Raw genomic sequence first — 20,550 nt, forward strand, 5'->3', positions numbered from 1 at the left:
GCATATGTTTGAAGCGAAAACCAAGTGCTGCATTTCTGGCTTGCAGGACATCCCAGTAATTGATTATTTTTATTAGTTTGCATCAGAGTGAGCAAACTAATAAAAGTGAATGTGGCACTCACACATCAAATAACAGCATTACTCTTGCAGGGTCGAGTAACAGCGGGTTAAATTATATAGGAAGGAATTAATGACTTGGGAGATGATTATATACCAATTTATCTCAAATTTTATTAAAATATTTTTGAGTTATACATTATGAAAATGTAAAATGCTAAAAATGGATTTTTTTTACCCAACTTACTAGATTTAACCCCTGAATGATAAAGTCTAATAATTGGCGAGCTATGAGGGCTGCAGTAACCATCGCCCAACAATTTCAGCAAGGGCTGTAGCTTCCTTAGCCCTCCACTTGCTACATACGTGGTTGTATGGGATGGCTATAATTGTTCCTGTAACATTCACCCCACACTTTGATTACAAAACTTGAAATTGATGTAACAACCTTGAGGAACATGAGGAGAGAGATACATGTATTGCATTCAATATTGCTTCTTCAGCAATGGTATTTCTCACAAAATGTTCACAACCAGCATTGAATCGTTGTGGTTTAAGCATATCTGTCTCTTGAACCTACCTCTCCAAAGCCTCATATGTTTAATGATCCAGTACTCTTCGACTAATTCTCCCAGTATTCATGCACAGCAGTCAGTCCATTTTTATTTACTTTTATTTTACCATAAATTAACATGACCATCAACTCTCCAAATGAAAACAAATTTGTGGTATCATCGATTGTGAATGACTGGCACAATAATTATTGTTTCAATAACAGCACAAACACCACTCAAATGAATATTCAAATGCTAGACACTAAATTTAACTGTTGATCAGCTGTTATTGCCAACCTATGAAAAAATAAAAATGTTTAATATGTTTTACAAGGATGTCTTTCAAATTTATTTTTATAATTTTTAGCATTTGTATGTAAACAACTCTGTTTAAAATCGTTTCACTTATCCAATCCAGTTTGTGTTTGTTTTTCATTAAAGTTGAACTTCTCAAATTTATGTTTAATTTAATAAACATTTAAATCAATTTTTCAGAATTAAATTCTCAACAAAGTTAACTAGAAAATTTTATCTTGTTATTGGTAATTAACTAAGTTATTTTATTCCATACCTAAAAATGTGTATTTTCCGATGAAACGTTTTTGTGTTACCTTCTTTTTCTTAAAACTAAGTGAGCTAGGAGGTCTGGGACCACTTTTATTCAATTTTTTAGATCAACAACTGTAAGGAACCACCAAATTCATCCCCCCCCCCCCGCATTTGTACCCCAAGAATTTTAGTAGGGTCTAATTTCACAGAGCGAGCAGAAAGTAGGACTAAATATTTCATGAGCTGAAACTTGCTAACAAACTGTTTTTTTGACCTATGTTTATATGAATTTTTTTCTTATTTTTGGCTATAGTATCATCTCCCAAAAGATTTTCATGCAATTTTGAATCAAACTGAAATATGATTGAATTGAATCAAACTTATATATATAAATAACCTTTTAATAAAATAACATGTAACATACATTATTACCTTTATATAACTTTGATGCTTTATATTTAAAAGCTATTATTTAAAGAAGTAATTAGCAGCTATTAGATAACACCTAGGCAGTTGTGGTGAGATATTATATATCCACAGGTAAGATCACCAGCTTGTTATTATATCCATATTAGTAACCATTATATGCAAACTTTACAATAATAGTTGAGCTAGAAAGAGTATTTAAATAAAACACACTTCTACCATGTAGTTATTAATATTTACCAATCAGCCAGACAGCAGTGTGGTCCAAGGAATATGTGTATTATTAATACTGTTATTATTTATTGTTGATAAAAAATTATTATTTTTTTATTATTTTTCAGCTGGGATAGTTATACTAGTAGTACTATTAATTGTTATAATTATTGTGGCTGCTGTGGGACCTCGACCTCTACCTTCAGCTCCAGTAATTGATGGAAAGTATGTTCAGACTGTCACAAGTTGTGGATATGTTGAAGGGTAAGAAACAATAAAAATTAATATTGTAGAATACTTGAAGCGACTATTGGAATAGTCGCTTTAATATTGGAAGGACAGGTAGAAGGAAAAAATTGTGTAGGCAGGCCACTTTTGGAATATGTAAAGCAAATTGTTAGGGATGTAGGATGTAAGGAGTATACCGAAATGAAATGACTAGCACTAGATAGGGAATCTTGGAGAGCTGCATCAAACCAGTCAAATGACTGAAGACAAAAAAAAAGAATACTTGACAAATTCTGGTCGTTTCATTATATTATTATTTAATTAATAATGGGCTGATAACCCAGAAATTATAACTGGTTATTTTAACACATTGAATACAAAAGGAACCTGAAGTTGTTCATTTTGCTTCTTAGGGAGTTTTTTTTTTTAGAAATTATCACAATCACTAATCTACTTCTAGGTACACTGTGAAAAGTATATCTACAAACAAATTTTAGTTTATTATTTATTTACAGTAAATTTATTGATTCTTCAATTCAGTTAAATTTGATAGATGTTTTTAGATAAAATCTTTATTTTTTCTTTTCTTTAAATTTTATTTAAGCAAAGATTATTATAAAAAAATAAGAATTTTCAACTCTATGGTCATTTTGAAAAGATTCATTAACTATACATCTCAGGAATGGTCAACCTGAGACTGTACAAGACCACTTCATTTACAATCATACATATCATCCTCTGAATCAATACCTTGTGGTTGTTTCAGAGGCTAAACAGAAAAGTTTAGAGAGTGACATAAGGTACCATGAATATTGATGGCTCTGGAGGGATCATTTTGTAAGGAGAATTTAGATTTCCCTAAAAAGGAATGTTTTGTAATTAAATGGTGGGTTAGCAATAACAATTGAGGCAGTCAGGCATCTGCCTTAATATGTTGGCTATGTAGAAGATCAGTTTGGTCTGTGAGTTCTCATGCATGGCTAAAGCAGCAGTTGTACCAACCCAGAAATCTTCACCCTGGATGATTTTTAAATGAACAATTTGGCTTACCATCTGGAGGGCAGAGTCAAAAGCTAACCAGGGTAATTAGCTACAGAGAAGCAACTCTGTCTTGGGCATCTTTCTTCCTTCTTGTTCATGTTTCCTGCACGCTGCTGTGGGTCTCTCTGCTGATAGTGCTCTGTCCTGGCTGTGTATCTACTAAGATGTCTAATATAAGATCTAGTAAAGTCCTTCATTAACCTCATTACCTTTTAACTCCTGAGTGCTCACATACTCTTATTACTTAAATTGAAGGGATAAAGCCTTACGTGACATTCTAAAACCAGTAAAGAAATGATTTTTTTTTAAATTAAGAGTTTTAATTATTGCCTGACTGGCACTTAAAAATGCTGATATTATTATACATTTATCAATACATTTTACCACTAGACTCATGAGTAAAAGTAGTTGTGTTACATCACAAGCTTATAAAATCTCAGACAGAAAGATTAACAATACTAGGTTGACAGTAACATAAGTTACTGTCAACCTAGTAAACTTTAGTTTTATATAACTTCCTACAAACTTAATGAGACTTTATTTTTCATGATATTTATTTTTTATTATCAGCAACAAATTTTATTATAAATTTTTAAAAAGCTTCATTTTCGAAATCACTTTTCATATAGTCATTTTCATACCATTTAGCTCCTTCAGCTCAATTTTAGCAGTGGTCATTTTTTGGTTTACTTATTTGGTTTTGGTTTATCTAATGAAGAAAATGGAAAATAATGAAGTCTATTTCATAATATAATATTGAAAAGTTGGTTTTAGTTTGAATAATTATTTAGATATCAGGATATGTTAAAAATAAGGGTTGAATGTTAATAAAAAATTACTGACATGATTAAATAAAACTGTGCACAGTAGATTCAGTAGTTCATTAAGTAGATGTAGGCTATTTTATCAACAGCCTGTTGTGTGCTTTGCTGTAATAATGAATATAGCAATAAATAAACCTGTCACTTTTGCTTGTTTATAATTTAATTACTCAATGAAAAAGCTTAAATCTTATGAAATTTATCATTAATAGTGTGAAATTTATATGCTTAAATTGTGAATGAAGGAGTGAATTGCAGTGATAGGGGATTTTTAAAAAGTCTGTTCATATGTTGATGATGAATAGGCTAAGGTAGGCCTGGTCTTCAGACATTTGATTCTGTCAAGCAAGTAAATTTAAATCAAGCAAGCAAGTAAAAAGGGATGAAAGAGATAAAAGCATTATGTGGCATTTCGAAACCAGTAAAGAAATGATTAGTATTAAATTAAGGGTTTTAATTATTGTCTAACTGCCACTTAAAAGTGCTGATATTATTATAAATTTATCAACCATAATTAATTCAAGAAAACTAACATTTTACAATTACTGCTACTTTAGGAATTGGCAGTTCTTCCTGATGACAAGTTCAGATTTTTTTAGAGTTCATTGTACAGAATCATTATTGAAAACTAGACTATCATAAACTGTGTACAAGATATGGATCTTAGAAATTTTTTATTGACATGCGTTAAAATCAAAGTTTGGAATTTGCATGTGCATTTTTTTGACCACTACATTTATTGTTCATACGCTGTTGTCTACTCTGGACAAATTCAGCATGTCCTATGGGAAATTTTCATTGCCCATAACAGCCTACCTTGTGACTTCATTGTTTTCCTTCACTTCAAATGATTTGGTTCTCAGGATAACATTTACATTAACATTTTCAGGATAATGAGGTATTGATAATGGCAGTATTAGACTGGCTAAAATTACAGGCAGCAAATTTTTATGTGTATTATTTAAAAATAAACCCTTGATTCTTCCTATGAAAAGTGCTTAGAAATGAATAGTCTAGTATTAAATAAATAAATAGCCAAGAATGCAAATATTGAACAACTAATACTTTTTTCTGATTTGTTTATCTAGCAGTTTCTAACTATTTATAGATTTTTAATTGATTTATTTTTTTTACCATTATAAAAAATTTGGCATTTCAGAACAGATAACTGGAAGTTAATTTTAAATTTAAAACTATACTCCATATCATGAAAATAGTGTACTATTTTAAATGGGAGAATGATTATTTTATTTTTTAAATGAATGTATTAACTTATTTTTAATATTATAATTATTTTTTTTACATCTAGACTTTTGGAAGACAGTGTATTTATTTTTCGAGGAATTCCATATGCATTATCTCCAGAAAATGATTTACGATGGAAACCACCACAGCCAATGACTTTAAAAACATGCTGGAATGGAACATTAAAAGCACATAATTCAACACCTATTTGCTGGCAAAAATTTGCTAATGGTTCTGCTAATGGGTCTGAAAACTGTTTAACACTTGATGTTATTACACCCCACATTCGATACACTTATCCTCTCCCAGTAAGTGATATATTATACTAATTAAGTTATAATCTTAGGTAAAAATGTAAACAGTACTTTGCATAATGGTAATAACAATATCTACCATTAGGTATTCTCCCACTGATGTAACTTTAACAGTGTAATTAATTATTTTTACGTTTTTTATTAAATTTGAGAGAGTTGGATAATCTTTTGTTTAATTTATAAAAAAAAAAAAATGATGGAGTAAGTTACATTTCAGTTATTGTTACTTTGGGCAACAGATCTTTATGTAACTATGATAATAACATTTAGATGCTTCACTCTCTTGCTCCCATATCTTTGTCTAGGCCTAAATCTGACACATGCAAGTTGATGCATTATCAGCAACTGAAAAAGTATTTCTATAAGAAGCTCTTGGAGTCAGATCATGTGTATCACAGAATAAACAAGGGTATCTGTGTATGATCTAATTTGAGTGAGAGGTATTGGTGTTCACTGCTGAAGAAGGATACTAAGGGATATGTGGTTAATAGTAACAACAGTTAGTTTAGAAACAAGGATAGAGGAGGAAAGGTCAGTTATTTTGACCTGGGATAGGTAAATACATTTTTTTAATAAAACAAATCTTCAGAATTAATGGTTCATAATAAATTGTAATCTTGAATAAATGTAGAGAAATTTTGAACAAATAAAAATGTTTAAGTATTTAATTAATTTTTTTTGATTCAGGTTAAAAGATTTTTGAGTATCGGATAAAATTTTGGTTTTGGAATTTGATGATGAATTTTTAAAACAAAGGTGAAAATAAAAACACTTTTAATTGGGATTTTAAAGAGTTTAAATGTAAAATAAAGATAATAATAAATAATATAATAAAAAGATAATAATAAAATAAAGGTTAATGTTAAGAAGACAGCATACAGGCATACCCAATAATATTTCAAAGCTTTGGCAATGATAGTGCTGAACTATTTGATTTTATCCTAGAGTTCTTTTTTAACAAGTATAGTATTATTTATACTTTTTCACTTGAAATTGTTGGTTACCCTGATGCAAATTAATTCTAAATTGATTTTATTGATGAAAAATAAGACTACAAATAGGAAAAAAGAACTTGTATTGACTAAATTTTATTCAGATGGACATAAAGAAAATAATAAAATTAATTTATTAAAAGATAATTATCCATTGATTAAAGAAACATTATTCATGATTATATATAGACATAGCACCAAAAAAACAACATTTTCCTTAGGCAATTTTTTTTAATATTAAAACAAATATCAAATTTGGACTGAACAATGTGTTTTAATATTTTAATGTTTTCTCATTAGTTTGCTTAGTCAGTGGCAACTATCCTAAAATATTTAATTCTTTTACTTTATAATATGTTCAACAAAACTAACATGTTTTGAAAATTTCTTCTTAATTGATTTATTAATTGCTTTCAGGTATTATTGTAAAAAGATTAATGATATTATGATGTAATTTAGCCATAATGATTATATCAATGTCTCTGCAGGTTATTGTACTTGTTGGCGCTGACACGTTAACTGGTGGATCACCGGGTGATATGCTTCCATCTCCTCGGTTAAGTCGAGCAAAAGAAGTTGTGTTTGTTAGACCAAACTTCAGATTAGGTCCAACAGGATTCTTGGCTACAGGACCACTTACTAGATCAGTTCATCCTCCTACTTCAGGAAATTATGGTCTTTTGGATTTGGTAGCTGCTCTTAAGTGGGTTAATTTAAATATTCAACATTTTGGAGGTGATAATAAAATGGTTACTATATTGGCTCATCGAGCTGGTGCAACTCTAGTGACTGCCTTAACTTCTATTAGAAAACCTGAGGTATAGATAGATAAAATATTACTTTTATTTTTGCAGTTAGATTTTAAAGTATAGTAATATTATGTTTTAGGATTTTAACAGTAAAAAAACTAATCATCATATTATTGTATAAAAATTAATATAAATAAAAATAATATTAATAATAAAAAATAATAAATAATTATAATGATAATAATAATAAAATAAATAGTTTCACAAGTTTCTCAGGAATGTTATTTTTATCTGTTAAAATAAAAACATTTTGCATTATATCTTCTTTAATATAATTTTCTTAGACAGCTACACACTTGGAAATGTTCTCAGAAACTTCCTTTGCTGTTGATGTCATTGGTACCCTTGTATTATTGTCCTTTCACAGTGTCTATTTCAACCAAGAAAGTGATAGTGGTCCAATTTGGAAGGCTATAGTAAATACTATAGATCAGCGTTTTTCAACCTGGGGGTTGCGATCTCCATGGAGATTGCGATGATATGAAGGGGGGGGGGTTGCAAAATTAGCCTACAACTTTTCATGTAAACAATAATGAAATCATTTGATGAGAAAAAATATCATTTATTATAAACATTTTATTTACACTTATAAATAGACATGTAAAAAATAATGATATGGCTGCATTTCTTTTAACAGCTAAAGCGTTTCTCCATACATGGATCTATGTTAGAAAAACACAAAAGGAAATTATTTTTAAGTGATAAAAGATGATTCCTGTATTTAATGATCAGCAATCATAGACAAAAAACCCTTTTCACAGAGGAAAGGGTGGTGAAAGAAATTAATATTTTCAATGTTTCTGTGACTAAATTTCCATATTCACTTCGATGAGCAAGCCAAAACATATCTAAATCTTTAAATGTGATTGTAGTTGTAACGCTTAATCGGTAGACATTTTGATAAGCTGGTTGTGAATCTCAGTTGGTAACTTAACAGCTGCATCAATTGGATTCACTACCCATCTCTTTGAGAAATCATTTTTACCTTCCAGTAAATACTCCAACTGAATTTTTAGTTCATGCAAATGCATCTTCATGCTATCCAAACTGTGGTGAATAATAGTGTTTTCTTCATCCAAATTTTTCTCAATATAATCGGAAGTGAGTGAAAACATATCAAATCTTTTGTTCTAAAGGTGAATAATTCAGATGTCAAGCTTCATAATTAAAGCATGATCTTTGTTTGTCATTAATAAAATGTTTTATCACGTCCTTGTAAATCTACATTCAAATCTTTTAAATGCAAAAATACATAGTTAAGTAAGCTAACAGTAACCTACACTCATTATTCTAAAAGCATTGAGAATGGCCTTTGTTTATCAGGAAAAATGTTATTAATTCATCTACATGTCTGTGAAAGAAGCAGTGCATTCATTCTGCCCTTGGAATAAGACAATCTTTTTTTTTCAGAAATTCACTGTTCTTTCCTGTTATTGCCTTTTCACCATCACTACATTCTGCAATACATTTTGTCCAATCTATTATGATATTTAGTAGCTTCATAAAAATAACATCAAAAAGACATTGTCTTGTTGCATGACCAGGTATTGATTTGCAAAACAACACATTTTCTTTGACTAATCTGTCCCTAACGCATTCATATCTCACAAAACATAAGAACTGAGAAATATTTACCACTGTTGATTCATCAAACTGAATACTAAAAAATTCACTTGAACTCACTTGCTGAATTATTTGATTGTGAACATTGGTAGCCATGTCATCGATTCACCTTCATACTGTGTCGTTAGAAAGCAGAATTTTTTTGCTTCTTCCACGCCTAGTAAAACACTGACCATATCAATTTCAGCAGGCAATATGAGGTTTTCTACAACTGTATGGGGTTTGGAAATCTTAGTTACTCTTAATGGTACAAGATAAGATGCTTCAAGTGTAATTTTATCAGTACGGCTTGATTTACAAATAGAAACTTGTTGATTTCTCAAAGAATGTAATTCTCTTTCTAAGAATTCCAAGGGTTTACTTTTATGATCCTTATGTTTAGTTTCCAAGAGTCAAATCCTTTTTGATGGCTACAAGCTTTCATCGGAGAGGACTTGAAAGTAAACAACACACTGTGGCTTTCCATCTACTGAGGTAAAACCATAATTTAAATAACTGTCATTGTACAATCATCTCATTTTACCAATCGATTTACTGGCTATAGATGGCTCCCTTCATTTTTTCACAAATGTATCCATTCTGCATAAGAATATAACTGAAGAAAAATACAGTTATACCGTTTGAGTGCACACTAAAACCTGAAATCTCAATTATTATTATTTTCAATGAAATTACACTTTAAAAACTTAAATAAAGGCACCAGATGCACACTTTGCATTTGAAACTAAACTGATGTTCTGCAAACCCCTGTGCCTCTTTTATACTGCTGAGAGCATCACATGTTAAAATGTATCATAGCATGTTCGAACATGATGCTCTCACAGTGAATATTATGCAAGCAGGTCAAATTACAAGGAGCAAGTGAACATCAGGTTGTAACTTGTAAATTGCTCATGTTTGTACATTTCATATAAGCATGTTCATACCCATTGCTATCATTGTCCCATTACCTAGGTTTCATTGGTTTGTGGTGGAGGGGGGGTTATGAAATATTCATGATTTATTTATTTTTTTACTTTTGGGAGTCATGGAGCTAAAAAGGTTGAAAATCACTGCTTTAGAACATTTACTATAGTATATCAACTCTAGAAACATTATATCTTGAGTTCGGAGTATGTCTTGATCGATATGGATCAATAAGGTGGCTTATCTTTGGAATACATTGTTCATAAACATAATATCTTTTTAGATCATTCGAGAATACTGAGGTAACTTCCCTCTATTTGTCATCATATATACTATTATATCATCATCACCGATACTAACAAAATCCTTTCAAAAACACTTGTGCTACTCAAACTCACATTTTTTTCATTATCATTTCACCATGAATTTGTTCAAGCAATGTTCCTGATGATGATATTTTAGTACAGAATTGTGCATTTGTACACAGTCCAGTCTTAACCACTCTAAACTGCAATATTACAAAAATTATATTAACATACCAATTTTTATTCATTTGCACATTACACAAACACACCTATATCAACAGCTATTGCTGAAGAGCAAACAAATACATCCTGATAAATATATCAAAATGTCATGAATGGTACAGTTTATGAATCAATAATTTCTTTATTACAATTACAATTTCAAAGAAAATGAACAATTCTATGAAAATGTTAATGCTACCTTTTATAAATATATTCAGTTGCTTTCTATATTTACAATTAAATTTAATATTAAAAAAGATGATTTTTTATAAAAACTTTAACTTTTTTCAATAAAGTCTGCATTCATTGTGTTTTTAAAAGCCAAACCAATTTTTGAAACGTAACTGTTAGTATAAAAATTGCTTAATCAAAATAACAAAGAAAATCATGTGAATCAGTGTAAGAATCATGTTTTTCTGTATCTGTAAAAGGTTAAACAACATATTCATTGTTGTTTTAAAAAAGAGGTTATTGAATTAATGTACAAAAGAATAAACTTTAAGTCAGTGTACTTTTTTCTAACATATTTTTTAATAAAAGTATGAAAGTTTAAACGTAGATGTTTTCATATATTGTAATATAACAACATTTGAACATACTGTACAAAAGCTAATGAATATTTAAACCCGTGTTTTAAATTTAAAAGATATAATATGTTGTAGGTTTCAAACTTTGCATTCACACACACACACACACACACACACACACACCACCTACACAAAAGCACATAAATGCAAAATCATTATTTTTTCTGTAAGGGCAAGTATTTATTGTACATACTGATATGTTGAAATTAAAATATCATTTATTTCAGGAATTATTTGCAAGGGCATGGTTATCCAGTGGTTCTGCTATCTTCCCAAATGAAACTTTAATGGAATCTGAAAAAAAATTTATTCCATATATGGAGAGATTGGAATGCGACATTAATGGAAATGCTGACTGTTTAAAGAAACAGGTAAATCCTTTCATATATATATATATATATATATATATATATATATATATATATATATATATATATGAAATGAAATTATATATATATATATGAAATGAAATAATCATATATATATATGAAATGTTTTTTTATATATATATATATATATATATATATATATTTTGAAAATTCAAATAATTCATCAACATATTGAGCACTGTGCTAATTAAATTCTACAATAACAACTTAACCACCAAACACATTAACAGATAAAACCAAAAAAAAAGCAATACCAATAATCAACTTTCATGGGATCCTGCATCATTAGTAGGGACGCAAATTCTTTAATTATGTAAAACAAATATTAAAAAACTTAAAATCTAAAAAACATAACACTTAATAACTAAAGTATCAGTATGAACAATCTGTAATATCTATATGGTTGTTCATACAGATATTGTGGTCATTAATAGTGTTATGGTTTCTTCTAAATTTTAGGTTTTAATATTTGTTTTTTGTAATTATAGAATTTGTGTACTGACTGATGATGTGGGATCCTGCAAAAGTCAAATATTGGTATTAGGGTTTATATTTTACTGCATTTTGGGGGCTGAGTTGTTAATATTGAATATATAAAAACATAAAAAAAGATTGTTTGTATAAAAGATTGTTATATTTTGTATATATATTATAATGTAATATAGTAAGTATAAGTATTTGTTATTAACTACATTATAATGAGATTATTCCTAATTATTGTGCATCTTTTTTTTCAATTATGATAAATGAAAGAATTTAAAAATATTTTCTTAAGATAATATTAATTTTTTTTCTTTATATCTAAATGCTTATCCATAAATCCTACTATATAAAATAACCTGGTATATAAATCAAACTGTAATGCAGATTTTGGATGATTAAAAAGAGACCTGCAATAAATGAGATGAGCTACAAGTTAACCTTTTGTGAGATGATTGTACTCATAAGTCTATTATCAGTTACTTCATATGTAAGGAAGCTGCAAATGCACAATCAATTCACTATTTCAAACATACTCACCAAACAGTCCTGATTTTAATCATTATTAATATTTCTAAAACTGATAGCACTATTAAATTAAAATTTTATTTTTCATTATTATCATTTTTATATGTGATTTTTAATAATGAATTTGTGAACTATGGTTTTTCTTAAAATAAGAGTTTCAAACTTAACAAATGTACAAACAACAGTGAAGTGAGACTTTGAATGATATTAATAAAAAAAAACTTAACTACTATTGATTGAAAAATGAATAATAATAATAAATTTTTTTAATGCTTATTTCAAGATGTATTATGATGGAACATGATCTGGCAAATTGTGTTGAGCTAAATTAGAGAAGCATGTAATCACATGGGTATATGAAAACCAGCTGTACAGTTGCTTTATTATTGCATGTTATTTTATGTTCAGAATTTCAGTATACTGAGTGCAAGGTTATTATTATTAACCTGTATGAGGCTACATTGATTACTACACATTTCACACATACACAGAGTACTCACTGTTGAGATTATTCCTTAATCATGAATTATGGAAAAAGAATAATCGAGTTGTACTTGTTGGGCTATTCATTGTAGACTTTAAAATGGGAAAAAGATAATCCTTAGTGCTAAGAAAATTAATTTAGCAGTAGAATCTTAGTGTTTTATTTATTTTTACTTCCTTGTACGAAGTAAAGGAAGTATTATGATCACGAAAAATTTCGGTTTCCACATTTCAACAGAAATATCCATTTTGACTAGTTTTGGCATGACGTCTGTATGTACGTACATATGTATCTTGCATAACTCAAAAACAATTAGCCATAGGATGTTGACATTTTGGATTTAAGACTGTTGTAATATCTAGTTGTGCACCTCCCCTTTTTTTGGTTGCAATCGACTGAACCATAAGTGTCCAAAAGCCCAAAATCCAAAACAAAAATTGGATTGTAAGATTAACTAGCCGACTCAAATTATTAATTTAAAAGTTCCATTAAAATTGAACATGATTTTTTATGTTTTAATTTGCTTTCTGCATATTCTGAGAGTTTCATGATTAAAAATTGATAAATTTTAGCAAAAAATACAAATAATTTTTTTCCTAAAATTTTGCTTGTGCTGGAGCAATTATTAAAAAATGTGATACATGAATTTATCAGAATACTCTATAACAGGACTAAGAACATTGAAAACAGTTTATCCTAAAAAGAGTCACTAATTTACTATTTGCAATAAGAACATTATTTTGAATTATCCTATTTGCACAAATCTTTGTAGGGCACATTCTTCATGGTAACCTTCACCAAATTACATACAATAGATATTTTCCTTTTACTTTTCATTGAACAATTTTACTAGTCTTCTCTTCCTTTCCTGATAATCTTACTGCTCCAGCTACTCCATGGTTATCACCTTTACTTCAAAAGGCCTAGTAGACTTAAGAATATTCTCTTTGTGTTACTGTTCTTAAGAAATTTTCCACCACTTCTTTTTCTACAGTCATATTAAATTGATACCTGGACTTGGTTTTCAGTTTTTCTCTGCAGCAATTTTTTTTGTTTAATCTATAAACCTCCATCAATTTATAAATTCAGAAATGTTGAGACTTTCTGAACGCACTATAAAATAAAGTGTCATCTCTATGAATACATGTGATTGTGAATGTATATGTGTATAAATACTTCTGCTTGTATGTGTGTAGTGTCACATATATGCACATTATTATCAATTTTGATTTTTTTACTTATTTTAAATTTTATATTTGTTCTCACTTTATTTTTCTAATTAATCAAAGATTTGTTCTTTGATTACTTAAAATTTAACTTAATTTTCATCATCTTACTCTTTTTCTGAAAATTAGCATTGTCTAGTAATTCATCTGTAATATGAAATTTTGTTTGTTATTATTTTTTAAATAAGTAATTTTTCAACACCTATGAAAGAAAAAAATATTTAGTGTTGAATAATCATAAAAACGATAATTAATATGTTATTATTTAGGATGTGGAGCATCTTCTAGATCTAATCCCAGATGAGTGGACGTATAAGACACCTGAGCTTCCTCCACTTGGAAAAAACAGTTCAGAGCCAAACCCTTGGTTGGTACTGGATGGAGCAATTTTAAAGGAACATCCATCTGAAGTATGGAAACGTGGTGATTTCAAACTGCAGTTAGTCATTGGTAAATTAAAATCAATATTATTTTTGTAAAGTGGTCATTAATATTTATACTACAATTGTGCTGTACTGTTGATTTGTTTTTAAATAGGATTATTAACATAAATTACAATGATGGTAACATAAATTGTAATTTATAAGTATAAGTACAATTATAAATAAATGAAATTATAAATAAATTATGTATGTCTCTTTAGATAATATATTAATATTTTTGGTTTTCATCTGAAAAACATAATTATATTGTATTTTATTCATCTGATGTTTATAAAAAATATTGTGAATGTTTACAAATTATGTTATTTTAATTAGAATTTTTTTAAATTTTGAATTAACTTACAACTTTTTTGTCAAAAAGATTATGAAATTCTCAATCAAAATTTCTAAATCGGAAGGAATTTAAGTCTAACAGAAATCACATTTTGTAATGGGTACCCATGTTTTGATACAAATTTAAAAGAAATACCATTAATATAGTTTTTTATTTATGAGAATGATATATTTTGTTTTTGAGATAGAGGAAAATAATTTTTTATTTATTTGCATAGTAATGTCAACGTATATTTTGTTAATACAAAAATCTTTCACATTTTGCTATTTTTAATCTTTGTTTTATGAAAATAAATAAATATATATATATAAAAGACAATGTTTGTATATGTGTCCAATATAGACTAAAAAACTACTGGATTGATTTACACATGGTTTTTTGCAAAATAGTTCGCGTTGTCTGAAGAAGATTTAAAGCTATTGAAATCCTTGATCTGACCAGTAGAAAGAATATTAAAGCATTTTTGACTGACTACTGTGTTTAGAGTAGTTTGAATTAAATCCGATAGGTAGTGTTGTTGTTTTGATAACTGGATTTATGTACATTCTGATTTTTATAGTGAAAAGTTACATTTGTCAAAGTTCTGTAATGTTCAGTTTTTTAATGTTTTATCAAACTTTCAATTGTGTTCATTTAATCTATATATATATATAATATATATAATCTAGCAATATGTGTATATATATATATATATATATATATATATATATATATATATATGTATATATTGCTAGATTTGAGTATGCATGTATATACTCAAATCTAGCAATAGCAAAGCATTGCCGGCTCAACTAGTGATAAATAAAAATTAATAATTTTACAGAATAAATCCTGTGGCACAAAGTATGATGATATAGGTGTTTCTAATACTAACTATTGATTTACAATCAGAATCAACATTTTTATTATTTTTAAATTAAAAATACTGTCCTCCATAGTCTCTCCAGTTCTTTGATTTTCTCTTTGGCCTTTTTTTTTTCTAAAAAGTATTATAACAGAAATTAATATATTTTCCAAGAACAATAGAGGCAAAAAAGAGAAAATTAAACAACATATTTTTTTTTTCCATATGTGAAGAGTAAATGGAGTTAAATATTAAAGATGTGAAAAAGTTCATGACTGTTGATATAAAAATGTAAATGGCTATTGATATTAATGTAAAATAGATTCAGTTACTTACTGGGCTTGAAAAGCTTTTCAAGCAATGTAATTTTTTTCACATTATACACTCATTTGTAGAATGTTGAGTATCGATGTAGTTCAGAGAAATAGAGACGATTTATAGTATGACCCTATCAGAAAAATAGCTATATCTGCATAGTTTAAATGTGACTAAAGGAAACATCTGCTTGGATGACAGCATGAATAGGATTAAAAAAATTGTATACATATAAGTAAACTGCAAAGTCATTTTGAATAAAAAGTTTGTGTTTTGCATGAGTGACACCTCATGTACCATGCATGTTGAGTTGTACTTTGGCAAAAACTTTGCAATGCCTACATACATCTTCTTAGTTTACCAAAGATTATTTCTTAATAGGCTTCAGAAGGATTTCATTCTAGCTTAACTTTTAGTAGAAAAGAAACAGTTCAAAAAATAAAAAAATTTGATTTATAATGGATAATGGACCACTGAATGTGAAAATAGGAGGAGAAAAGATTATGGAGGTAGAAGAATTTTGTTATTTGGGAAGTAGAATTACTGAAGATGGACGAAGCAGGAGCAATATAAAATGCCGAATAGCACAAGCGAAACGAGCCTTCAGTAAGAAATATAATTTGTTTACATCAAAAATTAATTTAAATGTCAGGAAAAAATTTTTGAAAGTGTTTGTTTGGAGTGTCGCTTTATATGGAAGTGAAACTTGGACAATCGGAGTATCTGAGAAGAAAAGATTAGAAGCTTTTGAAATGTGGTGCTATAGGAGAATGTTAAAAATCAGATGGGTGGATAAAGTGACAAATGAAGAGGTATTGCAGCAAATAGATGAAGAAAGAAGCATTTGGAAAAATATAGTTAAAAGAAGAGACAGACTTATAGGCCACATACTAAGGCATCCTGGAATAGTCGTTTTAATGTTGGAAGGACAAGTAGAAGGGAAAAATTGTGTAGGCAGACCACGTTTGGAATATGTAAAACAAATTTTTAGGGATGTAGGATGTAGAGGGTATACTGAAATGAAACGACTAGCACTAGATAGGGAATCTTGGAGAGCTGCATCAAACCAGTCAAATGACTGAAGACAAAAAAAAAAACTGTTGTTCGATCCATTTCAAACAAAGCCATTCACCTTGAATATTTTTTTTTGATGAATCAGTATTTGTATTTTTAGTTGATACCAGGAACTTAAATATATTTTAAACATCTTATTTAAAGAATAAATATTCCTGATTATATTCCTGCTAGTATTTTAAAAGAAGTCACAAATACTATTATTATTCCCTTTACAAATTTAATTAATGAATCTTTCAGCAATAGAGTATTTCCTATTGTGCCTTAAGACTTCTGTTATTCCTTTTCTTAAGAAGAGTTTGGCACTTAATTTACAAAATAATTGTCCAATTTCATTATTATCTATATTATCTGAAAAAAATTATGAAAAATTTACTTACAACTTTTCTTGAAAAAGCATACTATATTAAAAAATGTCAGCATGGTTTTTAAAAAAAAATTGCCTATTGATACAGCTTCCTACTTTTAAAAAAAACATATTCTATTTCTGTAGTTAACAAAAGGTTCCACTTTCAATTTCTTGCTACCTTAATAAAGGATTTAATTTTGTCCCACATTTTAAACTTATGAAAAAACTGACAACACAGTTAAAGGACTTTTCCAACACATGGCTAAAGCTGCATTCGGAAAGTCTTTTACAACTGTGACTTGTTTCTGATAAATGGCTTACACACATATACATACACAACGTAATTTAAAATTTTATCATTTTATTTGATCATAATATTTTTTTGTTTATTTAATTTAATGATTCTAACTAAAGCGCTCACATATACCGTATTTAATTCACATGGGTGTGGTGGTACTAGTGGTGACAGTCGGTACTAACTAAATTAATGTAATTTCACAACTTATATAGAACAAATTTTGCTTTACGGTTAGATAAACTTTTTCTTTTTATGTAACGTGATAAAACAAATTTATTTTGAAAAGCCATAATTTGTCATTTATAAATGTTTTTTTGTCTTAATGATAAAATTAATTAAGAATTTTGTTACTAAAAGATATTCTGAACTATTTTATGTACAACACAACTAATTTGACATTTATTTATTTCAAATAATATTTTTTTTGTCACAAAATTATTTTAAAAGTTGTTACCAGTCATAACACAACTCACATATAAGTTACCAGAGCTAGGGTTAAAGTCTACTGTTTCTTGAAATAAAATTAATTTGTTGTTGCATCATTTTGTGTGCGACAACAAACTGATGCAACCAGTTTTGAAGTTGTGTTTATTGAAATTGCATTATTTAACTATTAATTGTTGAATACTGTAATGTTTTTAGAAAAAAACTGAAATTGTCTGTCAGAAATTATATCAAAAAGTAATTTCTTTTTAGATTAACATTTCATTTTTGTTTCAAGGAACAACTGCTCATGTTGAAGCTACAAAGGATTTAAAGGAAAAAAAGAGTGAGTGGAATGCAGAAGATGTAGCAAAAATAGTACGTTCTAGTCAGCTGGAAAAATTAGGACTTTCAGAAGAAGCTCTTCGTCGATACAATACTTCATTTTCTGGCTTAGCAGCTATGATATCAGATATACGTACAGTATGTCCACTTTTCCATTTAGCAACACAAATCCCAAACACTGGATTCTATGTTGTCACTCAGGTAAATATGCTTGCATATAGTTTTTATTCATATTACAGAATGCAAATTGTATTACAATTTGCTCATATTTTATTCATACTTAAAAAATACACCTTTCAGATTTATTTTATTATTTATTGAACTATTATGTTTGATAGAATGTAAGAAAAATGGAAATGGATTTAAATTAAAAAAAGTTTGATAACAGAAACAAAAGCAAATGTGTACAGTATGAAAAATACCAAACTTTAAAATTTTGGTGTGCCATCTTGAAACACTTTTTTAAAAATAGCAATGTGATCATATGATTCATTATTTTCATGTAAAATTTAATAAGAAAAGTAATGGTGTAACCTGTTTTTTTGTAAACCATTCCTGATTTTGAGATATCAGAAACCAAAATTGTTAAAAATATGTTAGTATATCAATATTTTTGATCATATATTGATTATTAATCAGAAATAATTTTATAAGTTCTATAAAAAATTTTGTCATGAATGTTGGGGGTTATGATGGTTTCAAATCATGACCCCATAAAAATCTCTTCAATCACAAAGACAGCACTCACAGATTGAAGTAGAAATGTTGTAAATAAATATACTAATATGTTAAAGTTGTAAATTAAGTGTTTGTAAATTAAAGTTAAGGGCTATTCAGAAAATAACTTCTGATCGGTTATTAAAAAAACACCAATTATTTATACATATTTTAGCTACTTTTCTACATAACAGTCATTCAAATTAAGGCACTTGTCACATCTATAAACAAGTTTTTGAATACCCTCGTCAAAAAACGTTGCTGCTTGTGAATTAAGCCAGGTAGTAACACTGTTTTTCAACTCCTCGCTCCTTACTGATGGCTTGAAGTTAATTTCTGAATAGCCCTGAACTGAAATAACACTGAAACTTACTGCGAGACGTTGAAAAGATTGAGAAGGGCCATATAAAACAAATGATGCAACATGCTGAGTTCAGACTTTGTTTTTCTTCATGACAATGTTCATCCATATACTGCAGTATATAACCAATGCCAAATCAACAGTTTCAAATCTGAGTTGTTAACTGTCCCCCATGCAGCCCTGATTTGGCTTCCAGTGATTATCACCTTTTCCCGAAAATGAAGATATGGTTAGTGATGCAGAGTTTTGAAAATGATGAGCAGTTAAAAATTGATGTTACTACTTGGCTTAATTCACAAGCAGCAGAGTTTTATGACAAGGGTATTCAAAGACTTGTTATAGATATGACAAGTGCCTTAATTTGGATAACAATTATGTAGAAAAATAGCTAAAATATGAATGTAGTAAGTTATTTTTCTATCAGTTGGAGTTTTTTTTTTTAATAAGGAATTGGAAGTTACTTTTCGATTACTCCTAGAAATAGTTTCTACTTATGTAGTTGACTACACATTGGTTCTGGTAGACCTGTGTCTGTTTATTCTTTCTTATCTCAAATTGTATTTATATAAAATTACAAATAAAATATGTTTTAACTAATACATACTTTATAAAACAGTTTTTATATATAAGATGCAGAAACAAAATAAAAATAAAAAAATTAACAAAAACCAGTTTTTTAATAAAAATTAAATAAAACAAAATAAAGTTTAACCAGATAAACTTGGACAAAATATATACATATGAATAAATTTATTATTCCATGCAATAGTATGTATCTCACAGATCCTTCTCAATCAAAATTTCATTATATTTATCCCTTTACTTTTCCTCCAAAAGCTACAAATAACAATTTTTTTTTTATAACCTAAAATCTACTTTCTCTTCAAATATCAGAATTAAAGAAAATTTTGATGAATTATATTCTGAATTGTGGTGACTTACTTTAAAGTAAAAGTTACAAAACTAGGTTAGATTACATTGTCTTCTTTTTTTTAAAAGTCAAAATAGAATAATTATTCATTTTTTATGAGATTGTACTGCATAAATT

At 28.3% G+C, this 20,550-nt stretch overlaps 1 protein-coding gene across 1 annotated transcript in view; it reads left to right on the forward strand.

The window, feature by feature from the left end:
* Positions 1–20,550, forward strand: part of Nrt (Neurotactin) — a 123,421-nt gene that overhangs the window by 96,362 nt on the left and 6,509 nt on the right. The window contains exons 7-12 of the mRNA XM_075356719.1: positions 1,928–2,063; positions 5,199–5,442; positions 6,929–7,258; positions 11,120–11,263; positions 14,269–14,449; positions 18,378–18,625. Coding sequence (XP_075212834.1) covers positions 1,928–2,063; positions 5,199–5,442; positions 6,929–7,258; positions 11,120–11,263; positions 14,269–14,449; positions 18,378–18,625 — 1,283 coding nt within the window. The remainder of the gene's footprint in view (positions 1–1,927; positions 2,064–5,198; positions 5,443–6,928; positions 7,259–11,119; positions 11,264–14,268; positions 14,450–18,377; positions 18,626–20,550) is intronic.

The sequence above is a fragment of the Lycorma delicatula genome, chromosome 2 (assembly GCF_047948215.1).
Source record: "Lycorma delicatula isolate Av1 chromosome 2, ASM4794821v1, whole genome shotgun sequence".
NCBI lineage: Eukaryota > Metazoa > Arthropoda > Insecta > Hemiptera > Fulgoridae > Lycorma > Lycorma delicatula.